This window comes from Falco cherrug, chromosome 3 (genome assembly GCF_023634085.1).
Source record: "Falco cherrug isolate bFalChe1 chromosome 3, bFalChe1.pri, whole genome shotgun sequence".
NCBI lineage: Eukaryota > Metazoa > Chordata > Aves > Falconiformes > Falconidae > Falco > Falco cherrug.
The window spans coordinates 120,903,962-120,927,247 of record NC_073699.1 but is presented as its reverse complement, the minus strand read 5'-3'; the positions used below and the strand labels follow the sequence as shown (position 1 = coordinate 120,927,247).

Below are 23,286 nucleotides of genomic sequence, written 5' to 3'. Positions count from 1 at the left end.
TAACAAACGTAGCTTACACTGGATGAATTTCGAACGGGACAGTACTACAGTTCAGCCCTTTTCCTCCCTCTGAGCTACGGAAGGAAGAGAGCAAGCTCCTGCCTAGTTACTCATTTTATTACAAATATGCATTTAATGACCAAGTCAGATGCACAGTTTTGGCCAAAACAAAAACAATTCAGAAGAAAGAAAACCAAGCTGTGCTACAGATGAGGAATGATCTCGCACGGCTAGAGGGCCAGCCGTTCCGTGGCCGGTGTTCAGCATCTCGACTCGGTTGATCATTCTTGCAGAACTGTTATTGGCACACACAGAGAACGCGCAAAGCTTTCCGGGCTAAATGCAGCTTTACAGCAGATACTGAAAATAATTGAGCAATAAAGCAAGAGGGGCTGTGGAAAAGATCACTTAGGATGAGACAGGACAGCATTTAGATTTGGCATCAGACAACACAGGAGTTAGCACCGAGCCAGGCTCGAGGCATACAGCTTTCTCCAAACTTTAATGAACTGAAGAGTTCTGAACATACAACACTCCAGACAACTGAGACACTTTCCTCCTTTCTTCTAAACAACCAAAGACCAAAATCTGTGTTGCCTGTGCTGCAGCAAGAGGCAGGGGATAATAAAAACACAAAGCAAGTGTGTTTCCCACCCCAGAACTGCCAGCGCTGAGCTTACCGTAGGACAGCACACATCTACCAACTACACCAGAACACTGTAGGCGAATTACGAAGCCCCTCCCTCAGGAAACAGCACTTCGGTATTGCATTGAGTGCGGGACACGCGGCTCTGCTGTATAAAAAAAGGCAACGGAAGGCTCCACTTCCAATCAATGAAAAAAAAGCACCATGAACTGTTTAGTCCAAGGCAAATCACCACGGGAGCTGTTAAAGGCAGCATCTGAAAGTAGTTCACTTTCTTTTCTGTACCTCCCCCTTGATGCAAGGAGTTGAAATTTCCCAGCCCAAGCAGCAGCACCAGCAAACACTGGTGCAGAAAGGGCTAGCAGTTACGCCTCATTTCAGGCAACGATGGGCTTTTCCTGACAGTTTTGCTTGGGGTTTTCCCCCACATGTTCCAAGATAATTGCATCCCTGCGGAGTGACATATCACAGTTAGAGCTGATCATGTTCCAGATTAACTCTATTCCAGGAAGATGTTCCTGGTTAAAAGTTCATTGCCGGCAATGAAAGTACCAAGACCACCAATGCCAAACATTTTTAAATACTACTGAAAAAAAAACCCAAACAAAAAAGAACAAAACATTCCACCACCATCACACCCCCCTCAAAAAAAAAAAACCACCTGCATAAAGCTGCACAGACCCATCCTCTGCAGCACAGCACAGCTCAAGAACCGAGCAAGCCCCCAAAATAAGTTCACCAGTAAGTAATAAAGACTGCTAAGGGAGCAGAAAGGCTGGAGAAAGCAACTCAACTGTCATTGTCCAAGATACAAACCCATGCCAGTGTTACCATGCACTAGGAAGGAAGTGTGCAACTGGATTCTCCCCAACACAGCGAATCCCATACCCAAATTTGCTTTTTATCTCCAACATGGTGCTAACTGAAGTCTAGAGGTGCATGTGCTGTGATGAGCTCTCCTCCAGAAATTTTAAATAAAGAGTCTACACAGAAAATAAACTTAAGTACAGAAGAGTTGGGGAAATAAAGGGACAGGATTTCATAACGAAAATTATAAAACTGTAACTTAAAAAAGCCCAAAGCTGACAGCGTTCAAGCTATTGCTGTAAGAATGCCTGGAAAATCTAATGAAGGCTCTTCTCTTCAGCGAAGACACATCTGAAAAAAGAGAGAAAGAAAAAGAGCAGGAATTACTGACAGTGAAGAGCAACAGGCTGGAATTGCACAGCACACTGGGTCTTACATGCACCACCCCAGGCAAACACAGCACGTGGGACCTGACTACACTCCTCTTCCCGGGATAAAAGGTGTTTATTAGTTTTACAGGGGCACTATGGCAACGTTAAGACCAGTGTATTACACCCCTGAGAAAGCAAGGTCCTTCGAGAAGTTGACGTTTAAATAAACCGTAGGAAGTGAGCACTGTTCAGCTGAGAGATGACTTCCTGCCCTTCCCAGCGCTGCCCACAGCAGGGACCAAAGGAAAATCTTCACGACGATGCAGCTATTGATTCGAGCTGGATGTGTACCAACAGGCCAGTCAGCCAGACACGCCACGCATGCCAGTGTCACTTTCCCTACAATTTCTTCACGCGAGGACAGCCTCCAAGCCATCGGGTATCAACACAGCACCCAGATTGTCACACTACGGAGCACACCGCATACTGTCAGCAAGTCAGAGGTTCAGAATAGCTTTAGGAGGATAAAAACAGAGAGAGGATTCTTCAGCTTTTAGTTTGCTGCTGTACCCGACACCTAGCGATCCCAGCCACCTTCAGCACCGCAGAGGCCCAGTCTCATGGCCAGGGATGGGAGAGTTACTTCTGTGCTAGACTCAGGCTAACCCTCACTTTCACTCTGCAGTTAGCTTTGGAAGCAAGGAGAGAGGGAGGAGAGGAAAGCTGGACATCCCTGGTCCCCTCGCATTCAGCAATAAACCCCTGCTCTCACTTGACATGTGTGTGCACAAATGCTGACTAACTTCCCCAAAACCACCATACAAAACCAGCCAGAGCAGTGGGAAAATGTGTTATGTCCAGGATCACATACTGCACAGAGAGAGAACTGATTTAAAAATTAAGTCTACCTTTTTCTGCTGAAGTCCAAAAGCCAGGTTTTCGTGCCCCCACTCCACAACTGGATGACATGCATGCAATTTTCACATCCACACAACAACTGCAGCAGCTATTGCATTTCAGAGCTCACAGGTTTGACAAAGAAACCTGCTGTATCAGGAGATGGGGGAGAATGGCTGTTTCAAAAATGTTCTTTGGCAAAGGCGAGAGATTGCTCCTCCAATATTCAACTTTCTAAATCCAGTAACCCCTTGCTCAGCTTTGCCTCCATTTTCAGGAATGTGTGCTATATTTGTGCTTTGTTTCTTTACTGGAGTTTAATCTCAAACTCCCGCATGTATTTTTATACTTTATTATGTGTCAATTTGCTAAGGAAATACCCACTGACATCTGTTACACAGACATGAGGTATTATGCATCCCTCGGCACAGCTGAAGCACGTGTGTGAGCACCAGTTTTTACCGTGTGCCAGTTTTCTGCCAACTGATGTGAAATGTTCAGATGCCAGGAGGAAAGACTGGGCAAGGAATTTTTTCAATAATGAAGAGGTTCAGGTCATTAAAAGTTACCAGGAATCAGTCATGATTTACTGATGGGAACTTCAGCTCTGTTATCTCCAAGTCAGGCGAGCTGCTGCCACTTCTATCGCTGTAGGTGTCCCTGCAGAATTCAGAAAGATTTTGTTTTATGGTGCACAAGTGCTTTATAGACCTAGATTTATCAGCAATTAGCGGGGTGTGGTAGCAAGTACTGCTAGCCGAGGCTGAAAAGCAGAGCACACAAAATTCCTAGTGTAGCTAGCTGTCCCTTTGGAAATTGGGCTGAGTCATCATCACTTTTAAGGTTTGTAAATTAAAATGATTATACATATAATAAGCATTTTGTAAGGCAAAGTTATTCTAAATTAAATTCATTAAATAGGAAATAGGAGACTGGTTAACCACCCATAAGCCATTCTATTTCAGCTTCCTGGTAAAAGCTGATTGCCTTTAATCCATTAAACAGCTTTTTCAGAATCACAAAATAATTGCAATCGGCAGGACCACAGGACAGTTACACCACAGGGACAACTCTCACATCAGACACGGCTGCTCAGGGCTTTATCCAGTCACGTTGTGAAATTCTGCAAGGACAGAGAGACTGTGCAGCCTTTCTGGGCAACTTGCACCAATAACATGTGGCTGTTCTAATGGTGAGTAAGATTTTCCTTATATCCTGTCAGAACCTTCTTATTTCAATTCATGTCCGTCCGTTGTGTCTCATCCTCCTACCATGCACTTCTGTAAAGGTCCCGTTTTCATCTTCTTGATAACATTTTTCTAGGTGTTGGCAGGCTGCTCTCAGGTCCCCCATAAAGGCTTCCCTTCTCCGGGCTGAGCAAGCCCAGTTCCTTTGGCTTCTTACTCACCGGGCACATACTCCAAACGCCTGACCTTAGCAGCCCTCCACTGAACTCTGACCAATTTATCCGTGTTCCACTTGTACTGGGCGACCCCAAACTACATAGGATATTCCAGATGTGGTCTAACAAATGCCAAGTAAAGAGACATAATAACTTCTCTCCATCCTGCTGGCTGTGCTCTTACTCATACAGCCCAGGATGCTGGTTGGTGTTCACCAGGACCTCACCAGCAGAGCTGCTCCCCAGCTGCTCAGTCCCCAGCCTGTGTTCCTCCAAGGGGTTCCTAGATGCAGGACTCTGCATTTGTCCTTGTTAAGCCCCGTCAGGTTCCTGCTGGCCCACTCCTCCAGCCCAGGTCCCCGCAAACAGCAGTCCCATCCTCAAGTGTACAGTCCCTTCCCCCTAGTTTGGTGTCACGTGCAAACCTCACAAGAGTGCAATGAGCCTCCCCTGAAAACGTGATGACACAGGAATGAAGGGGAGTACAGGATGGGCTGTAACACCCACCAATACTTTTTTAGATTACATGATAACCATGGAACAATTCGTGACCACCATCACAAAAAGACTCCAAGAGCAGGTATACTAACTTAGGATGCTGCCGTCACCTCCCCCGCTCTGAGAAGCCATTTCAAACTCAGATGTCCAAAAGCAGGAAATTAAAATACCCCTCAGCATTTACAGGTGTTGAAATGAGGCATCTTGACACAAAAACTCTCTTCAGAGCAGGTCAGTCAGAGCACAACTGACAGCCGTTCTCCAGGCATCGACACAGGAATTCCTGTGGTGCAGCTGTATTGCAGCTCGACCCAGAAAAGGCCAATACTTTCCTTTTTGCATTCTTTAGCTTAATACATTCAGTGTTATTTCTCTTTTGCATTTAGTTTGGACTTTGCTGCTTAGTGCACTGTAGCAGCATTCCAGCTACACTACAAATCCTCTGTTCTCCTCTATAAGGAAGAAAACGGGTCACTACCAAAGTGATGTTTAGGTGTTGCATATTGCCATGACTGCTGAGCAGAACTGCGGGGCATGGGGGAGCAGCAGCAGAAGTAAATGCACCATTAGGTCTACCCAAAACATTAGCTGCTTTGCAAGCGGAGACAAAAGAAAGCTTAAGTCAGCAGAAAAAGAAAAAAGAAAGAAAAAAACCCCAAAGCTGCAACCACCAGGGCCCATTCTTTAAACCAGCAACAGGAACAAGTTTCTTAAGGACCAGCCTGGACCCAGGACTCATAGAGGGAATGGGGGGAAAACCCCAGGAGGCCTCCAAACACCCAAAAGAGCAGGTCCAGCTGCAGTTTCCCCAAACATCTCTGACTAACATGAGACTGCAGTTACTCTCACTGAAGTCGGGACCTCGCTGCAGGACAGCTCTACGGCACTACTGTCAATCTTAAAATGCAAGAGAAGAGAAGAAGTTTCACAGAAAAAGTGGAAAAAAGAGATGCTGTAAATACCCCCTAGTTACCCTGCAGTAACTGTGCCAAGAGGATTCTCTGGTTTATCCTGTAGGAAGAAGCACTGCCCTGTGAAAGGTCTGAGTGGTGTCTTCCTTCAACCTACCTGGGTGAGAGCCTGCAGCCCTTTTGCAGATAATGTGTAAGTCTTCCTGCAGATGCCAAGAGGAGGCCGAAGTATGGGGGAGATGGCTTAATTGGTCTAGAGAGGAATTCAGGGTGATACTGAACACCAACGAAGAAAGGATGCTCTAAAAGAAAGAAACAGAAAATATTAATGCCAAGTCTCTTAAGCCTGTGGCTGAACTGCAGTCCAAAGCACTGATCACGGTGAAGGCCTGATGATGGGGAAGAACTGTCATTTCTATCCTGCCTTTTGCCCCCAAACGGACAGGCACATGGGATTTTTTTTTTTTAGCATAACTTTATGGATGGAATCATTCTGAGAGAGTCTGGGCTGGTCCCACACAAAAACCTGCTCAATTACCCTATGAACACCCTCCCTTGTAAATACCTGCACCCACAAACTTACTGCACAAGTACTCACCTTCCAGCTCAACCACTTCCATTCGCTCTCCCTCCTCATCCTGGCCTACAAACTTCAAACCTTGCTCTTCAAAACACTTTTTCAATTCTGGATTGACCTAGAAGACCAGAAGCAAGAAAACCCATGATCCCCTGTGTTTGGATTACACAAAAAAGCTCAATACCTACAGTAGCATTTTTACCTCAAATCTGTGTCTATGTCTCTCTTCCAAGAAATCATGATCTCCATACAGCTTCCCTACACCAAAAGGAAGGCTTTTCTTAGAGCAAATGCCAAACAGTTTCCACAATGCCAATTTTTAACAAGTTCATATGAATAGCATCCATCCATCAGAATCTGCCACTTCTAGAGGGGACCAATTTCATTGATCTCCATACCGCTATCAGAAAAAAAATCTGCAAACACCTACAGTGCAATGATACTTTTAACATCCCCAGGTCTGATTTCCCCACACCCACCATACATGCATGTCATCCCCAGGAAACACTTCCAAAAGAGGTAAGAAATGCCTTACTCATGATTGAATTCTTGGTTTGGAAGAGTGTCCTTCTCTTGCCAAGCCTCATGGTCCCACCCATTTGCCCAGGATTATGTTCCGGCATGTCTATGACCTGTGAAGAGCATTCAGGGAGGTGAGAATGAAGGAGCAGTAACAGTCCCAGGCAGACTCTGAAACCTTAAAGGGGGAAAAAACCTCAACATCTATACAGAAAACAAGCAAACCACGTTTGTGGGTGTTCAGGAAGCTTTAGCATAGGAAATGGTCTCAGTCAAAGCCTACGCAGATCACACACGCTAATACTGTGCTATTTACTGAACTAAATGTTAAAACAAACAAACAAGCAAAGTTACAGAAAAAAAAAAATCCCCAAATCAGAATCACTTATACTTTGATAAATAACTTCACAAGCCGTTTTTTTGAGAACTTCTTCCTTTTGAGTAGCATTTTAAATTGTAGCAGAAGCCAGTCGTTATGGTGGACCCTGGAGGAGGCACACAGTCTCAGAAATGCAGGTTCAGAAATCTGTCCACAAATGTTCCAAGGATTTCATGTCTGTCTATGTTAATTTCCGAGTTCATAATTAAACAGTTATGCAGTGGAATCTGGGTATCATTAAAGCTTTACTCTGTGAAATCAGTTAGCTTTCAAGCTGCCCCTTAAGAAGCTTTTATCTCTTAGAAAACACCTTGCTTTATGAAAAAGTGTAACTAAAAATAGAGTGTTACGAGTTTCACGTATAATAAGCACTGCAGTCTTCTATGAAGCAGCAACTGCCATGCAGTTAACGAGGCAAAGGCATTTTCTTTTCAGGTTAGTAAATGATGGCAGACAGGCTTAAAACAAGACACAGTAATCCAAGCTCTTAACTGTACCAACAGGTATGTGCAGAGAAGTCTAGCACAGCACAGTAAGGACATTACAAGCAAGTCACCGTGAACTCACCACCGGATGACCAGTCTTGGGGTCAAATTCTGTCGAGTTAGCATCTGCAATGTAATATTCATTAATGAGAAACATGACGGTCCCTCACACCATGACATGCATTTCCAGCTGCATCTCATCCCTGTGCTTCTGGCAAGCGGCAGCCTGAACTGTGCGGAGCCACCCAGCTGCACAGAGCTGCCAGCTCAGCCCCAGGCAGCAGAAACAGGACTCTTATCTGTTCCTGTGTCAGTGCTGACGATAGGATGAATTCCCGAGACTGCCTGGATGTTGCAATCTGGGGGCAACCAGTCTAGTGCAATCGGTGATGAAAGCGAGGGTCGTTCAGGAAAATCACACGTTCAACAGCTTAGAATATCTTAAATAAAGCCAGGGAGGGGAAAGGGAGCAGAAGTACTCCAAGAAGCACACCTCCCCCTACGTTCACTACTAGTGAAACTCAGAATCAGGCTGAGCAATTAAATTTAGCACTCTGTAAAGGGAGTTTTGACAACAGGGACCTAGTCAATTCAAACAGTGGAGCTCAAAGCAATTCAGCTCACTGAACTAGGTGCAACTGCCTGGTCGGCTGAATTGCTTTTTGGTCTTCATTCCCACTGGCTATTATAATGGGAATTTAGGATGTCCAGCACACAGGCACAACTCCATTGAGGCATTTTATTCAGGAGATGAACCTCACTCTAAATAATGGAAAGTTTTGTCACTGTAAGTATGCCTTACTCCACTGATATTTATTTAAATAGGATAAGGAATTTTTTCCTTTTCCTTTGAAATAGCAAACCAAATGGGGAATTTTACAGGCTTAGGAAAAAAAAAATCTACCCACCAATGAAAAATTTAAAATTACACGTATTACTCAAGCAATCAAAAAAATTACCAAAAAACAGGAATGGTTTTGTGCAATTACCTTGCCAACCAAGAACACTGCGCGCAAACTCCACAACTGCTAACTGCATTCCCAAACAAACTCCTGCAGAAGGAAAGACAGAACCAAGTCAGGACAAGGACCACTGACCCGTATCACGAAGCACGCACACTTTCACAGAGCAGTCCTGAGTTAGAGGAAAACCTGGATGAGACAGACCTTTGACTCAGATTTAGGGGTCTGTTCACTCTGCACCAAGTAGCTCCGACAACTTTTGCTCCACACCTCCCTTCCCCACGCACTCTGCTCACACATTTCCAGTCTCTCACCATGTTAATTTTGTTTAAATGCAGCCATATATTCCTTCGTGCCAAGACCACCAACAGCCTCCTCCGAAACCTCCTCTCAGACTCCCACCCCCTCATTACAGAGACTCCCTGTAATCACATCCCGCCCCGCTCTGACCACTTCAGAGCTAACTACAGACGACAGCTGTATCACCCCGTTATGCTGAGCATAGATCGCTGCCTTCCTCAGCCAATCCTCTTCCAAAGCGTACATTCTACACACCAATGAAAATCAGTAAACCTCTTGCCGCAGATCAGTTAGGCTGTTATTCAACCTCTTTATTTCTTCTTATGGATGAAACATATTTTCTCACCTAAGAAGGGTTTTTTCTGTTTTCTTGCCCAGGAAATAGCTTGAATTTTGCCTTCTGTCCCTCGAACACCAAATCCACCAGGAACCAGAACTCCGCTACATGAGGATGAGAAGATTCCATTCACATGGGGCTCACCAGTGTGATTCCCCCCATTCCCACCTCTCTCCCATAAAATCTTGGACTTGCAAGACCTCACTCCTGAAAAGGGCTTTAAAGTAGCTGATGTGACAAGGCCTGCCTGCAGCACATCTTCCACACGACTTCACATGAGCCGTCACATAAAAGGTCACCGAATTTTCAGGGAAACATTTTGTAAATGCACATTTTACCTTCCCGAGAAATCTCAAATACGATGCAGGTTACAACACTAGAGCGGTTCACGTCACACGACTCCCATGCTCTGCACCAAACGTGTTCACGAACATGTCACCCTGCCCGCCCTGCTGAGGAAGCCGCTGGCTGCAGTGTCCAGTGCTCTCCCCGCAGGCACAAGGCCACCGAATTCTGCAGGAAGTTCTTTGTTCTCCTGGTACCACCCAACATCTGCTTCCCTGAGGGATAACAAGCCCCACTTATTCTTGTTTTCTGGGCTAACTCTTGGCACTCCTCTGCATCCTAATGCTTCTTCCCTTCACACACTGTCTTCCTAAAGAACTTTATACCACACTTAAACCTTACGCCCTCTTCATCTGGCTTTAATAGCCTTTACCAGCACCTACCCTTTCCCCTTATTTCCTCTCACCCTGTTTCCCCACTAAGTCTGTGCACATCCTTATGGGCACCATCATTTCCCCCACCGATGCCTTTCACAAACTCGCTCATTTATTTAACAATCCTCCATTTTACATCTTATCCTAAAGTTCGCTGAGGTGGATTTGGGGCAATGTCAGCGTGCTGGTAGAGTGCCTAAGAAAATAGTCTCTGGTGAGGCTCTTAATTCCAAAACTGTCAATAGCAGCAAGTTTATCAGACATGCTCCAAAGAAACAGCCAGAGTGTAAGAGTCTTACTCAGCACCACACAGCTTCTGCCACGCTTCATGGTATCGGACAGGTTCTTCCTGCAGAGTCTCTGGCTCCAAGTCAGCAGAGTCAATATACTGGGAAGAAATCCAAAAAAGGATGAGATACTGCCACAGGAGTGTACAGGGTCTCCTTGATTCTCATTAAATTATCACCATTCCTCCTGGATAGCTCTGGATTTGTTTCCCACTGGATACGTGCTTATGTTTTTTCTGGGCTGATTTCCTGACAGCTAGTCAACAAAACTGCTTTCCCCCACCATCCTACTACTGATGCACCAGCAGAAGCCACGGGTTTTTGTCTTCCTCCCTTGGCCGCTCCTCTGTGACATACATGAAGGCCATGAAACACAGACTCATAAAACGTGAAGTCTTAATGGAGCACAGCAAGATGGGAACACACAGAAATGCAGACAGAAACAACCACACAGCAAGAAAAAACTGAATCATTATTCATCAAATAAATAATTTAATCTCTTCAAGAGGGACTGAAGAACAGACAGGACATGGTGAAACAGACTGTTGTAATTAAAGGATGTTATGACCAATGCCAGATATAGAAAAAACCTGCAAATGTTCCAGTTTCTCATCTCCGTATTGCAGTATCTCTGAACTGCTGAATGTTCTGGCTAACCCTTTTGAACAACATTTTTGTCTTTTTTTTTTTTCCTCCTTAAAGGTTGGAATACTGCCAAACAGTTCTTTAACCCAATATAGGATCTCCATGTACAGGGCTTGCAGAATCCATTCCCTTCTGAATCATACAAATGCAGCTGTGTCAGAAACTACCCACAGATGCATGTGCAGAATTTACCCTTCACTCGTCTTACTTGTTTTTCTTTTCTCCTCTACTGATTTTGTAAGGTGAAAGGTAACCCAAACATAGAACAGTGCTGTTATAAAGCAAGCACCTATCTCCATGACTCACCGGAATCACGAAATCACCAAAGATTTTAAAAGTATATTTAAATGAAAGTAAAATTTCTGACAACAGGTATGTATTTCACTTCTTCAGAGCACCTAGCTACAGCCAAGACCCTTGGAAGCACCTGTGCAGCCAAACCAGCATTAAAACCTTAATAAAGCCTAAGGCACAAGCATCATAAAACCTATGAATACCAGAAGGTTAACAGCAACAACCCTAAAAAAAGGATCACTTTCAACAACTGTCATAGGAATTAAAGCAAACAGGCCCTCCTCAAATATATCTACCACTCTATCACAGTTCAGCACGCAACACTGAGCGCTGAGGAGTTCCCATCAATTATACAGACACCTTGTATATCTTACAGGATAAAAGGCTGGTTTGCTTTAAGCTGTTTCATGCCTGACAACAGATTTTGATGCTGTAATCCAAGGACAATTTTAAAGTTCACTGGCAGAATCAACTCTCCCTTACCGTCTATGGGTTTGCAAAAAACTTAAATAAGACGAGCAGCACAGTAGGTGGAAGGAGAAACCCGGGGGGGGGGGGGGGGGGGAGAGGTTTATTTTATTTTTACTTTTAAACACACACATGCCCACCCCTACCTTAATTTCAAGTTTGTGGTTGATAGCCAGTGCAGAATGCTCCAGTGCTTTAATGACAGATGCATAAGAATCTGAAAACTTGGTGTATTTGCCAACAAGCGCAATGGAACATGTTTCAAGGAGACGGTCATACCTAACACAAAATCAAAACACAAGTGTTATTTCATCATTAACAGAAAATGGGGGCAAGAATCACATTCTGTTCAAGTAACATAAACAGTTGGGCTCTTGAAAGTCTGTCCAACTAGAGAGATGACGACTTTGGAAGAGATGACCTTTTATAATAATTACGACTTTAAAACATCAAAGCAACATTAAAAGAAAGAAAAAAACGCCAACGACAGAGAAAAACAGTTGCAGAAAGTCACATACAAATTAACTCATCTGTGCTTATGCTGAAAAGCCATTCTGAGTAGATCCAAACTGTCTTTTCAGGAAGCTGTATTAGGTTCAAAGTCTGCAGTGAACTATTAGGAGAGAGGATCAAAGCCCAACTCTGCATATGTTTATACTGTACAGCATCTTCCCACGCTGCTTCTGACTGAGTTCACTTCAGCAGCCAGAAATACAGAAAGGATTCCTAGAGTTCTAAGGCTGAAGTGCCAACACCTTCAATCCCCAGCACCTGGCAGCTTGTGATTTGCACAGCGCTCTTGGCTACAGCCAGGAGATTGTTTAAAGTTTATTTCAGAATGCTGAGTACCTTCAACCAAGCTGGTTACTGAGGGCTTTCCCCATCAAAAGGACATGTTATTGACGGTAGTGGCTTGTGTCGGGCATATGAATAAAGGGAAACATCTAGATCTTGAAAATTAACTTCTTATATCGGCAAATATACTTAAGGCTTCAGAAAGGCCCTGAATGGTGACTGAAAAGACTCAATTCACTATTTCCCCACAATCACGCAGTCTACTCCCCACAAGAAAACGCAACACTGTGTCCTAGGAGCCTCAGACAGATCAGTTACAAAACAGTCATTTCACTCGCTTGACAGCATACTCAAAAGGTACATTTTTATAGACACTCCTGATGGCTCCTACATACACCTACAAAAAGGATTTCAACACTTTGTAATGTCACAGGGTTTTTTTGTATAAGAAGTGAGGGCAGAGCTGTCTACCTTTTAACTACTTCGAACTGGCTTTGACATACACAGTACACTACCAACACAAGATAAGGAACTCATTAACATTATCTTACAGGATTTTATGAAGGCAGGCTGAGAGAGGTGGGTTGTTAAGCCTGGAGAAGAGAAGGCTCCCGGGACACCTTACTGCAGCCTTTCAATACTTCAAGGGAGCTTATAAGAAAGATGGGGACAAATTTTCAGTAGGAGCTGTAGCAACAGGACAAGGGGTAATGGTTTTAAACTGAAATAGAGTAGATTCAGACTAGGTATAAGGAAGAAACATTTTATGATGAGGGTGGTGAGACAGTGGCACAAGTTGCCCACAGAGGCAGTAGATGCCCCATCCCTGGAAACGTTCAAGGTCAGGTTGGATGGGGCTCTGAGCAACCCGATCTAGTTGAAGATGTCCCTGCTCACTGCAGGGGGGTTGGGGATTGGACTAAATGACCTTTAAAGGTCCCTTCCAACAGAAAACCATTCTGTGATCCTATGATTCTCACGTTGAAGAATATTTTTTTCCAAACTGTTAAACATCTAGGAATAAAATGCGTTTTTGCAGTTAAAAAAAAAAAAAGAGAGAGAAAAAAAATTGAGCACGTAAGAATACTTGAGGACCATGAAGAACATTCATCACTTAATAACCAGCAACCAACAAGGGAAATCTAATCTACAGCCTTAAATCAAACTATGCCCAGCGGTGCAACTCACCTGTCAGCCATTTCCTTCCACTTCATGAGCATCCTCCTCGGCTGCCTCTCAATGGGAAGGTCAAGCCTGTGTCTGAAGTAGTCAACAACTCCCTGCTCCTCTAACAACAGAGGAACCCGGTAGATAGAAGAGACATCATGAACACAGATGACCTGTTCATAAAATATGAATGTCATTAAAAATTCCTATGAAATTATTTTTGGACAGATATTCAGAGTGCCTCTGTCTCCACCAGACAACCACATGACCACCTAAACTTCCAGGAAATAACATCTGTTGAATAACCTAAAAACATATAAATAGTTTAATACTAGTTTCCATACACCTGAAAAGGTCATCCTTCAACACTTCCCAGGTATTACTGCTCACTGGAGCTCCTTGGAAAGGGCTATAACATGATAACCTACCCGTAAGGAAGTCAGCTGCTACGCAGGTTATGTGACTGCACAGTAAAATTCAAAGAACACTTCAGCGAGACTTTGCCCGTGACACAGCCTTCTTGGTCATCCTAATTGAAACAACACTTAACCTGCCCACAAGCCCAGCTTCCCCGTTTCCCACCACTGTTGTTCTTAACAGGGGTCCCAGTTTGATTAAGGCCCAGGGAAATCTGTGATCTCAATACAGCAATAAATTTTACAGAGTGTCCTTCATCAAATTTAGGATTAAACAACTGTGAGCAAAGAATTCTTAGATCAATGAGGAGTATCTATGTCAACTGCTCTAGTTCACTGAAATGGGCTTCTTCAGAAAAGGAAAGACGCTCTGGACAACTGTCAACTGTCCATCAAGAATGAGACTCATACTTTAAGGATTAAAAATACACCAGCACAACTATTTTTAAATTCATATTTCTCTTGACTCAAATGAAAGCAGAGTTCAACTTTGCAGCAGTAAAACCCCCTAGGCTGCAAATTTTCCTCCTTTACAGTCAATAAAGTTTACTTCTCAGTAAGTGTAACTTCAGTCAGAGAAACAATCACGTAAAACTGCATTAAACTTCCTGGAAAGTGACTGACAAGAGCCAATTTTCAATTCCTGGCCAACAAGAGGTAGATATTGTACTGCTAACAGATTGGTATTATTGCCAGCTAATTCTGAATTTAATACTTGAAACTGCAAGACTCAGTTTGATCTCACTGTATAGAAAATTAATAAAAATTACTTGACAAAGCCTGGAATTCCAAAGTGATACTCAGTCCTTCACAAAAAGGCAAAATTTTTCAAGCTCCAGCTGGACTGGAAAGTGCTAGTATTAAGCCTACAGACTGTTTGATAATTTTCCAAGGTCTATCTCAAACTATGCTATGCAGAGTAGCCTCAGTACAAAAAGAATGATGCTAGCATGGAATTTTTACGTATCGCATAACATTGCAGTGAAGCAATGCTTCTCTCAAATACCATTTCAACTTTTCTGTGCAATCTCTCCTCATGAAATCTTGGGAAGAAGAACAGTATTGTAAAAGAGTAGTGTACGAAATATATTCATGCACGATTTAAACCTAATTTTGGGCAACTACTCTTTGGCTTCTAAATATTGAAAAATCTCATTCTTCTGTATTCACAGAAGGAATGTGGAAGGATAACTAAGGTCAAGAACAGCTATTCAGAAAATACCTTGGATTCCATAGAATTCTCTGAGCCTATGCTAACTACCTTATAAGAAAACCCAGGTACTGGCACGAAAAGGACTATTTTTGCAACAGTTACACATGTAAAGAATGCAAGTAAGACAAAGCAGCAAATGAATTATGCAGCTAACAAAAACCACAGCTACAACACAAAAATGCTACGTACAGATAGAACTCCACTCAGCATGTGACAAACAGCTAGAATATTTACTGCAAGAAGTGCAGACAGCAATCTTTACCTGTTCTGGTTCAACATGACAGAACATGGAAATCTTTTCTTTTACTGAGGTATCCAATGGAGTGGAGCACCTGCAAACAATCTGACAGAACAGCAACATCAAGGCTGTGAAACAAAACAGAAGTACTCAGACATTCCTGTAACAAACCTGTAAAAAACCTGTCTTTCTGCAGTCTCCGTGGCTTGGGAAAAAAAACCAACTCAGTTACTTCTACTTGTTTATAACCAATGCGCAACAGCTCTCAACCTAAGCATTGCTCAGACTAGCATGGTCTTGCAACATCCCAGTACTGCATTTTTAAATTCAAAACCACGCAGCAAACCTTACCAGATCTGGTGAGAGACCAAGACCTCTGAGTTCACGAACACTGTTTTGGGTGGGTTTAGTCTTCTGTTCTCCTGTAGAGCTTGGCTGGTCAGAGAAGAGCAGAAGTTAGTCTATCAAATTATGATGATATGTAGCAATGATTCATCAAGCTAATAAGGACTTTCCATCCTGTTAATCTTATAACTTTGATCCAGCTCTCAGACCATTCACATGAACTTTAAATATCCCAGTACACTATCATTTACATCTCAAAGACTGAAAGCAACCAGCAGAAACCACAGTTCATGTCTCTACGGTCAGTAGGTATTCACCAAAAGGGTGGTCAAGCACCGGAGCAGGCTGCCCAGGGAAGTGGTGGGGTCACCATCCCTGGAGGTATTTAAAAGCCGTGTAGACGCGGTGCTTAGGGACATGGGTCAGTGGTGGGCTCGGCAGTGCTGGGTTAGCGGTTGGACTCAATGACCTTAAAGGTCTTTTCCAACATAAACAGTTCTACGATTCTATGCATTAGTGAGGGAAGGGGAGAGCAGAGACCTTAAGGTTTTTATCCACTGCTTTCTCCAAACACCCAGTATTTTACATTTCTCATTTTTTAATCCGTAAATCACCTGGCCTGGACAGGAGAAAGACAGAGAGCAAAGACTGATCTGCACTCCAGTGACTATCAAGTTGCTCTGCCAAATCCAGTTCCGAGACAAGGAACACCCATGCTTTCCAGTACTGTTAACATAACCATGGAAGAATTTTTTCAGCAGTGACTCCTGCAGTAGAGATATTTTTGTCTGGTTAAGACTGTAAATCGTCTCCAAAACCAGAGCAGATAATACAGATGAGGATATAAGAGGCATTATATGGCATAAAACACCTTCATATGCTTTTGATATTAACTGGAGTTCAACCCATCTACTTGGCACATACGCGTGTTTTGGTTTTCTTTGTAATTCCTAATTAACTGATTCTTATCGTGCACTGCTTCATAATACTTTTTCTTAGTTGGATCTCTGAACCAAGGGCAACAGCTACTCAAACTGAAATGGCTTACATAGCAGTGAGATGTGTGAGTCTATGAAATGACGGTTAAAAGATCAAAACACACATTAATAATATTATCTAGGGATTAAAAAAACAGATCATGTTTCAACACAGCATTATGTTTTGAAATTACAAAGGTAACCCAACCTATTTCATGAACTACAGCTAATGAAAATCTGGGGAGTGGCGGGGGGCATCAGGGGGAAGCACACAGCAACAGAAATATTAAAGAACTCGAGGAAGAGCTTGGAATATGATCTTATTTTAAATAAGTCCAAAGGGTTGTGAAGGCTGGCTATACCACTGAATTTTATATTAGCTTTGCAGAAATGAAAGGATATGCAAACAAAGAGGAAATAAAAGTTTTCAGCCCTAGAAAGCAAGTTTACCTGTAAAAGCTAGGAGACAATTCCATAGAGGAAAAACAGCAGTTAAAGATGCAAAACTGCATTTGCTGCAACTCCCAACTATTTATTACACATTTATGCACTTTGAAAAGTTTCTGTTCACTCCTTGCAAACCTTTTTAACTACATATTCTCTGCATTTCTTCCAGAAGTTTCTACATATAGAAATACAAATATAGCTGTGTCTATAGACACAGCATTTCAGAAACATATTCAGAAAGCAAATTCTGGACTGAGGAAGCCTCTGACCAGCAAAACAATTTGGGTCCTTACCTGGGGAACTAGACTGACATGAATGTTACAGAAATTCTCTCTTTTGGCTTTGAACTGGAACTGGCGGAAAGCTTCAATGAAAGGCATGCTTTCAATATCGCCTACCGTCCCACCAAGCTAAAAAAGACAAAGGCATTTAGAATTAAAGTTAGTACCAAAACATCACCTACTGGATTCGTACACTAAAGCATACTAAAACATACTTAAAAGGACACTAAAACATCTCCCCAGCACCTCCCTCTGATTCCCTAAAGCAGCACCAATACCAATATGAAAAGTACCAGGATTTGCCAGTCATTTGTACTGCTCCCACAGCCCCCAATCTACCCCAACTATTATTTTACCTTCATGATTTCCCCAAAAATCAAAGTCACAATAAAACCAGCTTCTCATATGGGCAGCATCTCTCCACAGAGATTAGGTTTACTTTTATTCTCTCTTTGGGGAAAAGATTAAGGTGTTTAAATTATCATTTAGGTACATTAGGTGGCACTGAGAAGCAAAACTTCTGTTAAGTTTTAATAACTGTATTATAGAGAGTGGTTTTGGACACATGCAGGAACAGAGACAAGGCGTTCTTTGGAGCACTGCCAGCCTCCCATGCGTTGACAGATAGTGCCTCCTAGGTACTTCAGGATCCAGGCTTGTGAATCCCAGAACAGAAATTGGCACTCAAGCTGCAGAGAGTCCTATGTCACCATGACCCGGGCACTCTGACAAGCTCCGTCTCCCCTGTATTAGCATATTCCGCCAGCCAACTCAGCAGACTCAGAGCCTTCGCCCTCCTCTGTCTCCTCTGGCACCAGGACATCCCATACAACACACGGGAAACTGCACAGGGCTTGTCACCACTGACCTGTGCCATTCCCTTTTCTAGGTCTACGCTTGAACTAGTCGCTCCAAGGCTCCCTTCACTGCTAAGGAGGAAAGATGACTGTTTTCAGAGGGCGATTTACCTGCCCTCCCTCTATCCACCAAGGAAGAGGGCACCGCACAGTTAACTCAGACTCTGGCACATGAAAGTTACAAGAGCTAAAATTCATTCTGTAGACTAATTCACATTACACTAGAGAGCAAAGCACCTCAAAAATACAACTGTCCAAGATTTAAGTCCTTCTGCGTGCAGATTCAGACACAGAACATTCAGAAGATTAGACCACGTCAGTGAAGCCAACAAGGGAGATTTTTAAGAATTCAACAAATTTGAATTCATGCAAAGTTGAACATTACTGGGGAAAAAATGTATTATGCAAAATATGCACATGGTTCAGTTTACTCCATACAAGAAGCAAAACTATTTTTTTGTTTTTTAAGAGCTACAAACCTCAATCACACAAACTTGGGGTTCAATGCCATCTTCATCTACAGGAATTCGTGCCTGCCTCATTACCCATTCCTGTATAGCATCTGTGATGTGGGGAACAACTGAAAAAGAAACCCAGGCGAGGGTTAAAGCCACAACCCACACACATTTCTCCCTTTAACTCATTACAGAGCAAATTACTGAAAGTAACTAGCCAGTGCTTCCCACATGACTTGAGCAGGTATTTGCGTCTTTAAAGAAGTATGCATTTTTGAAGTGATTATTCTTGGCTGTGATTTTGCAAGAGAAGTGCCTCGGCAGGAAATGTAATCCTGCCTCAATTTAAACACATGTAAGCAATGTTTCCTTTAAGCTGGAAGATTCAAGTACAAACAGTTCTTAGCTCTAAGCAGAGAGAGTTACTCTGCTTTAAATTGGCTGTAAATGTCCTTATCCAAACCAGCTGTGGAGAATGCTTAAAAAGGGAAGGGACTGATCTGGTCCTCAAAGATCCTTTGGGTTTTCTACTGATGTGACAGTTGTCAATAACCATTTTAACCAGCTAACAAGTAATCCACAGGTGTATTAGTCTGAAGTTGGTTCACAGTTAATATCAGCTACGTTAGACAGTTGGACCCAAGTCCAGCACTCGGTCCAAACAATAGGCAGTACGCTGCTGAGGACTGGGAAGTTTTGAGGGAGGGGCGAACAGGTAACCTGATTCAGCACGGCACACACCAATATACCTGCACCAGTGCGCCTTCTGCCTCTCCTTTTGAAAAAACTAAACAAAATTAATCACAATTGTAGATGATTATTACATACATGTGAAATCACAATCATGTATGACAAAGATCTCAAGTTAAGATGAAATGCAAAAGTCCCCAACCAGAAGAGAAATACAGAATACATTTCTAAGCATCAGAAAGGAAGCTTCACATCACCTTGGACAGTTTTACCAAGATAGTCTCCCTTCCTCTCCTTGTTGATGACATACTGGTAGATCTTCCCAGTAGTCAGATTGTTGTCTTTGGTGAGTCGGATATCGAGGAAGCGCTCGTAGTTACCCAGGTCCAGGTCCACTTCTCCTCCATCGTCCAGCACGAACACCTCCCCTGTGCACACAGGAAAAGGCACAAGCGCACCCGTCAACGGGAAACGGCCCGCAGCAGCAAGGTGCTGGGTTTGCCTGTGACAGCTGGAAGAACTCAACGTGAGGAAACACCTTCCCTGACTGCTACGGCCAGTTTCGGAGCAGCCAATAACACGAAAAGCCTTATGTAACGCGGAGGCCGGCTGCACCGGGGACCGGATCCCCCAGCCGGGCAGCAACGGCAAGAGGCCGGGGAGCTCGGCCGGGCCCGGCGCCGTGAGGGGCTCAGCCCGCGGGCCCGGCCCCCCGCCCCGGCCCACACCGCGACCCCGGCCCCGCGGGGCACTCACCGTGCTCGTACGGGGAGAAGGTGCCGGCGTCGATGTTGATGTAGGGGTCGATCTTGATGGAGGTGACACGCAGCCCGCAGGACTTGAGGATGGTGCCGATGCTGCTGGCGATGATCCCCTTGCCGATGCCCGAGATCACGCCGCCCGTGACCAGGATGTACTTCATCTGCCTCGCTGCGGGCGGCGGCACCGCCTCAGCCGCGGCTCTGCGCCGGGCAGGCGGGCACAGGGCCAGGTGGCGCCCGCCCCGCCACCCCCCCACCCCCCGCCGTTCCCGCCTCTCAGCGCGGGCCGCGCGCCGCCCCCCCGCCAGCAGCCCCCGCCGCGGCCCCGCTGAGCCCCCGCGCGTGTGCGTGGGGTGCGCGTGTCCCGCCCCGCCCCGCGGGGTGCGCGCGGTGCCGCCCGCCGCCCCTCACCTGTGCCCGCCGGGGCGGCGCGCGGAGGGCGCGTGGCGAGCGGGCGGGGGCTCCGGGCGCGCGCGGCGCTGCGGCCGGCGGGGCGGGCAAAGCGCATGAGGCCGGCGCGCGGCGGGGCGCAGGCGCCCGGGGGGGCGCGCGGGGGAGCTGCGCGTGCGCGGTGGCGGGGCGCGCGCGGGTGGGCGGGCTGGCAGGGGGGCGCGGCCGAGAGCCGGGGCGTGGCCGAGAGCCGGGCCCCGCCCCAGCCCCCCCGCCGCTCCCGGGGCGGCCGCGGGCGGCGGGCCGCGTCCCGTGTCCAGCGCGTTGCTCGGCTGCTGCGGAGGCAGCGCTCCGGGACGCCGGGAGATGTTCTGTAGCCTCAGCCGTGTCCCGGGACTCGGTGCGGCGGCTCCCCAGGGCGGGAGGGAGCCCGGGGACGTTCGGCCCTGTCAGGAGGGGGAGGAGGAGGCGGCAGCCTGCCTTCGGCTGGGCGCGAACCTGCTCTGTGTGCTGGGGAACCGGGCCCCAAAGCAACTCGAGGGCCCAAAGGCCTCCGTGCAGTGCCGGCCGTGCCCCCTTTCAGCCAGCCCCACCAGCCCCAGCAGAAGCCTGGCCCGGGGGTCCGGGGGCGGCAGCTCCTCGGCGGGGCTCCCTGTGGCTGCCGGTCGGGCCCGGCTGTTCACGCTAGGGACACTGGTGATGCTCCACAGACGCTTCCCACTTCCCACTCGCGCAGCTCCGCTAGCCATGTGTTGCCCAAACTGGTCTCAAAGGCTTCGTGCAGTGAGTTGTGTGCACGCCTTCATCACCCCACTCGCCTACGGCAAACACCATTTGTACGTGGAAATGCAGTAATAAATCACTCGGTCTCTTGGCATCGTGATACATTGCCTCGAGCAGCCGTTCTGTCTTCTACTTTCCGTTCTCTGCTATCCTTGCAGCTGGTCCCCCTGCTCTGACAAGCATCACTTCTGCCTTGCTGGCTGGCACAGTGCATATCAGTGCATATTCCAATGACTTAAGAAATTAAAAACACTGCTCCATGACCCATATACTCGTAGGGGTTTGCATCTGAAGAGCTTTGATATTTTGGTGTGCAGCCTGTGTGTATTCACAGCAAATGGGTTACAGGTGAAATGCATTGCTGTTGATTACAGGTAATTACATTCCAAGTTATGTTCCCCACCCCATCACAATTCCTAATTACACCAGCTGCTGTGCTGGGGGGTGGGGGGATGCTGTTCCAGGCTCTCCTTGTTCTGTTGCTGTTTTGCTTCTCCACTGTCATGATTTAACTCTGGCCAGGAGCTAAGTACCACACAGCCACTTGCTTGCTCCCCCCCGCACTGAGAGATGGAGAGGAGAACTCGGAAAAAGGTAAAACTTGAGGGCTGAGACAAGAACAATTTAATAGTTGAAATAAAATAAAATTACAATGAATAATAATTGTAATGAAAAGGAGGGAGTAGTGGAGAGGAATAAAATCCAAAGGGGGAGGGACCCTAACTGATGCCAATAGAGTTTCTCACCCCCTGCTGAGTGATGCCCAGCCATGCCCAAGCAGCAATCAGCTGGCCCCAGCCAACCCCCCCAGTTTGTACACTGGGCATGGCGTTCTGTGGTCTGGCATATCCCTCTGGGCAGTTGGGGCTGGCTGTCCCAGCTGTGCCCCCTCCCAGCTCCTTGTGCCCCCCCAGCCCTCCCGCTGGCAGGGCCTCAGAAACCCAGAAGTCCATGGCTTAGTATAAACATCACTTAGCAACAACCAAAACCTTCAGTGTGTTATCAAGGTGATTCTCACACCAAATCCAGCGCACACACTGAACCAGCTGCTGAGAAGAAAATTAGCTCTCTCCCAGCCGGAAGGAGGACATCTGTGGAGGGCTCGTCCTGCTTTCTTGTGTTACACAGGTAGCTCACAAGTGAGAAGAACATCAGTTTCCAACATCTTTTTTAAGGACGGAGTGGAGATGGGTCTGACAAAGGGGTGACGGGGGGGCTGGTGGTTCATCCTGGTGAGGCTGGCTGAGCTCTTCCAGGCTGCTCCCAGCTTCTCCCCTTTGTGAGTGGTGCATAACATACCTGCCTCTGGCAGGGGTTCTGTGACCCAAGGCAAGTCCTCCTTCCAGAGGTGTGTGTAACCTGAACGTGAGCGTCCCCTCTTAGACACACAAATCATTTTCTCAGTGCCTAATTAAGGCCTCAGGGGTCGGATATCCAGTGGTGCTTAAGAGATAACTGCACTCAGTGGGACCTATTGTGAATGTTAAATGGTGTGGAACAACACTGACCCAGAAAAGTCAAATCACAAATATCTCAAGGTACAAAAAATTGCATCAACTTTTTGGAGGAGAGGTGGGGGAAGGGGGATGGGAGTGTGTTTCATCCTTAGTTTTGCCCTTAGTAAGTTTTGCCCTTACAATGTCTTGTTCTCAGCCCTCTGTAAAATACAGATTGTGAATATTTTCCTTTCAGAAATGTGATGTGAGATGTGGTTCACTCTATTTATTTAACAGGGTTTGATTCATAGCAGAACTAATTAACTGGAAAGCATTGCTCAGAGGACTGGCATCTTTCTGGTGAATATTAATGTGTTACCGGGATTATGTGAGGAAAGAATATACTGGAATCCTCTCATACTCACTTGAACTTTGTTATTGTTTAGGTGCCTATTGATGCCAGAAAATGCTTATTATGGTATTATATTTATATAATATTAATGATGTTAATAAATTATATACTATGTAATA

At 45.5% G+C, this 23,286-nt stretch overlaps 1 protein-coding gene across 1 annotated transcript; it reads right to left on the bottom strand.

The window, feature by feature from the left end:
• Positions 1-101: 101 nt before the first annotated feature.
• CTPS1 (CTP synthase 1) lies at positions 102-20,705 on the bottom strand. Its single transcript, XM_055705192.1, has 19 exons — positions 20,558-20,705; positions 20,142-20,315; positions 19,643-19,813; positions 18,720-18,820; positions 17,396-17,512; positions 15,685-15,768; positions 15,358-15,438; positions 13,488-13,639; positions 11,651-11,783; positions 10,110-10,198; positions 9,101-9,195; positions 8,482-8,544; positions 7,575-7,618; positions 6,645-6,741; positions 6,312-6,367; positions 6,131-6,227; positions 5,690-5,834; positions 3,291-3,381; positions 102-1,804 (listed from the first exon to the last, which is right to left on the bottom strand). The coding sequence occupies exons 1-18, from the start codon at positions 20,652-20,654 to the stop codon at positions 3,297-3,299; spliced, it is 1,881 nt and encodes a 626-aa protein (XP_055561167.1). The 5' UTR covers positions 20,655-20,705; the 3' UTR covers positions 102-1,804; positions 3,291-3,296.
• Positions 20,706-23,286: the final 2,581 nt, after the last annotated feature.

Bases quoted from the DNA above. Each gene is read 5' to 3' on its own strand.
- CTPS1 (XM_055705192.1), bottom strand. From the start codon at position 20,654: ATGCGCTTTGCCCGCCCCGCCGGCCGCAGCGCCGCGCGCGCCCGGAGC. The intron at 10,199-11,650 runs GTAGGGGTGGGC...ATTTCTTCCCAG, and splicing joins ACCACAAACTTGAAATTAAG to TATATTGACTCTGCTGACTT. The intron at 5,835-6,130 runs GTGAGTACTTGT...TCTTTCTTTTAG, and splicing joins GGAAGTGGTTGAGCTGGAAG to AGCATCCTTTCTTCGTTGGT.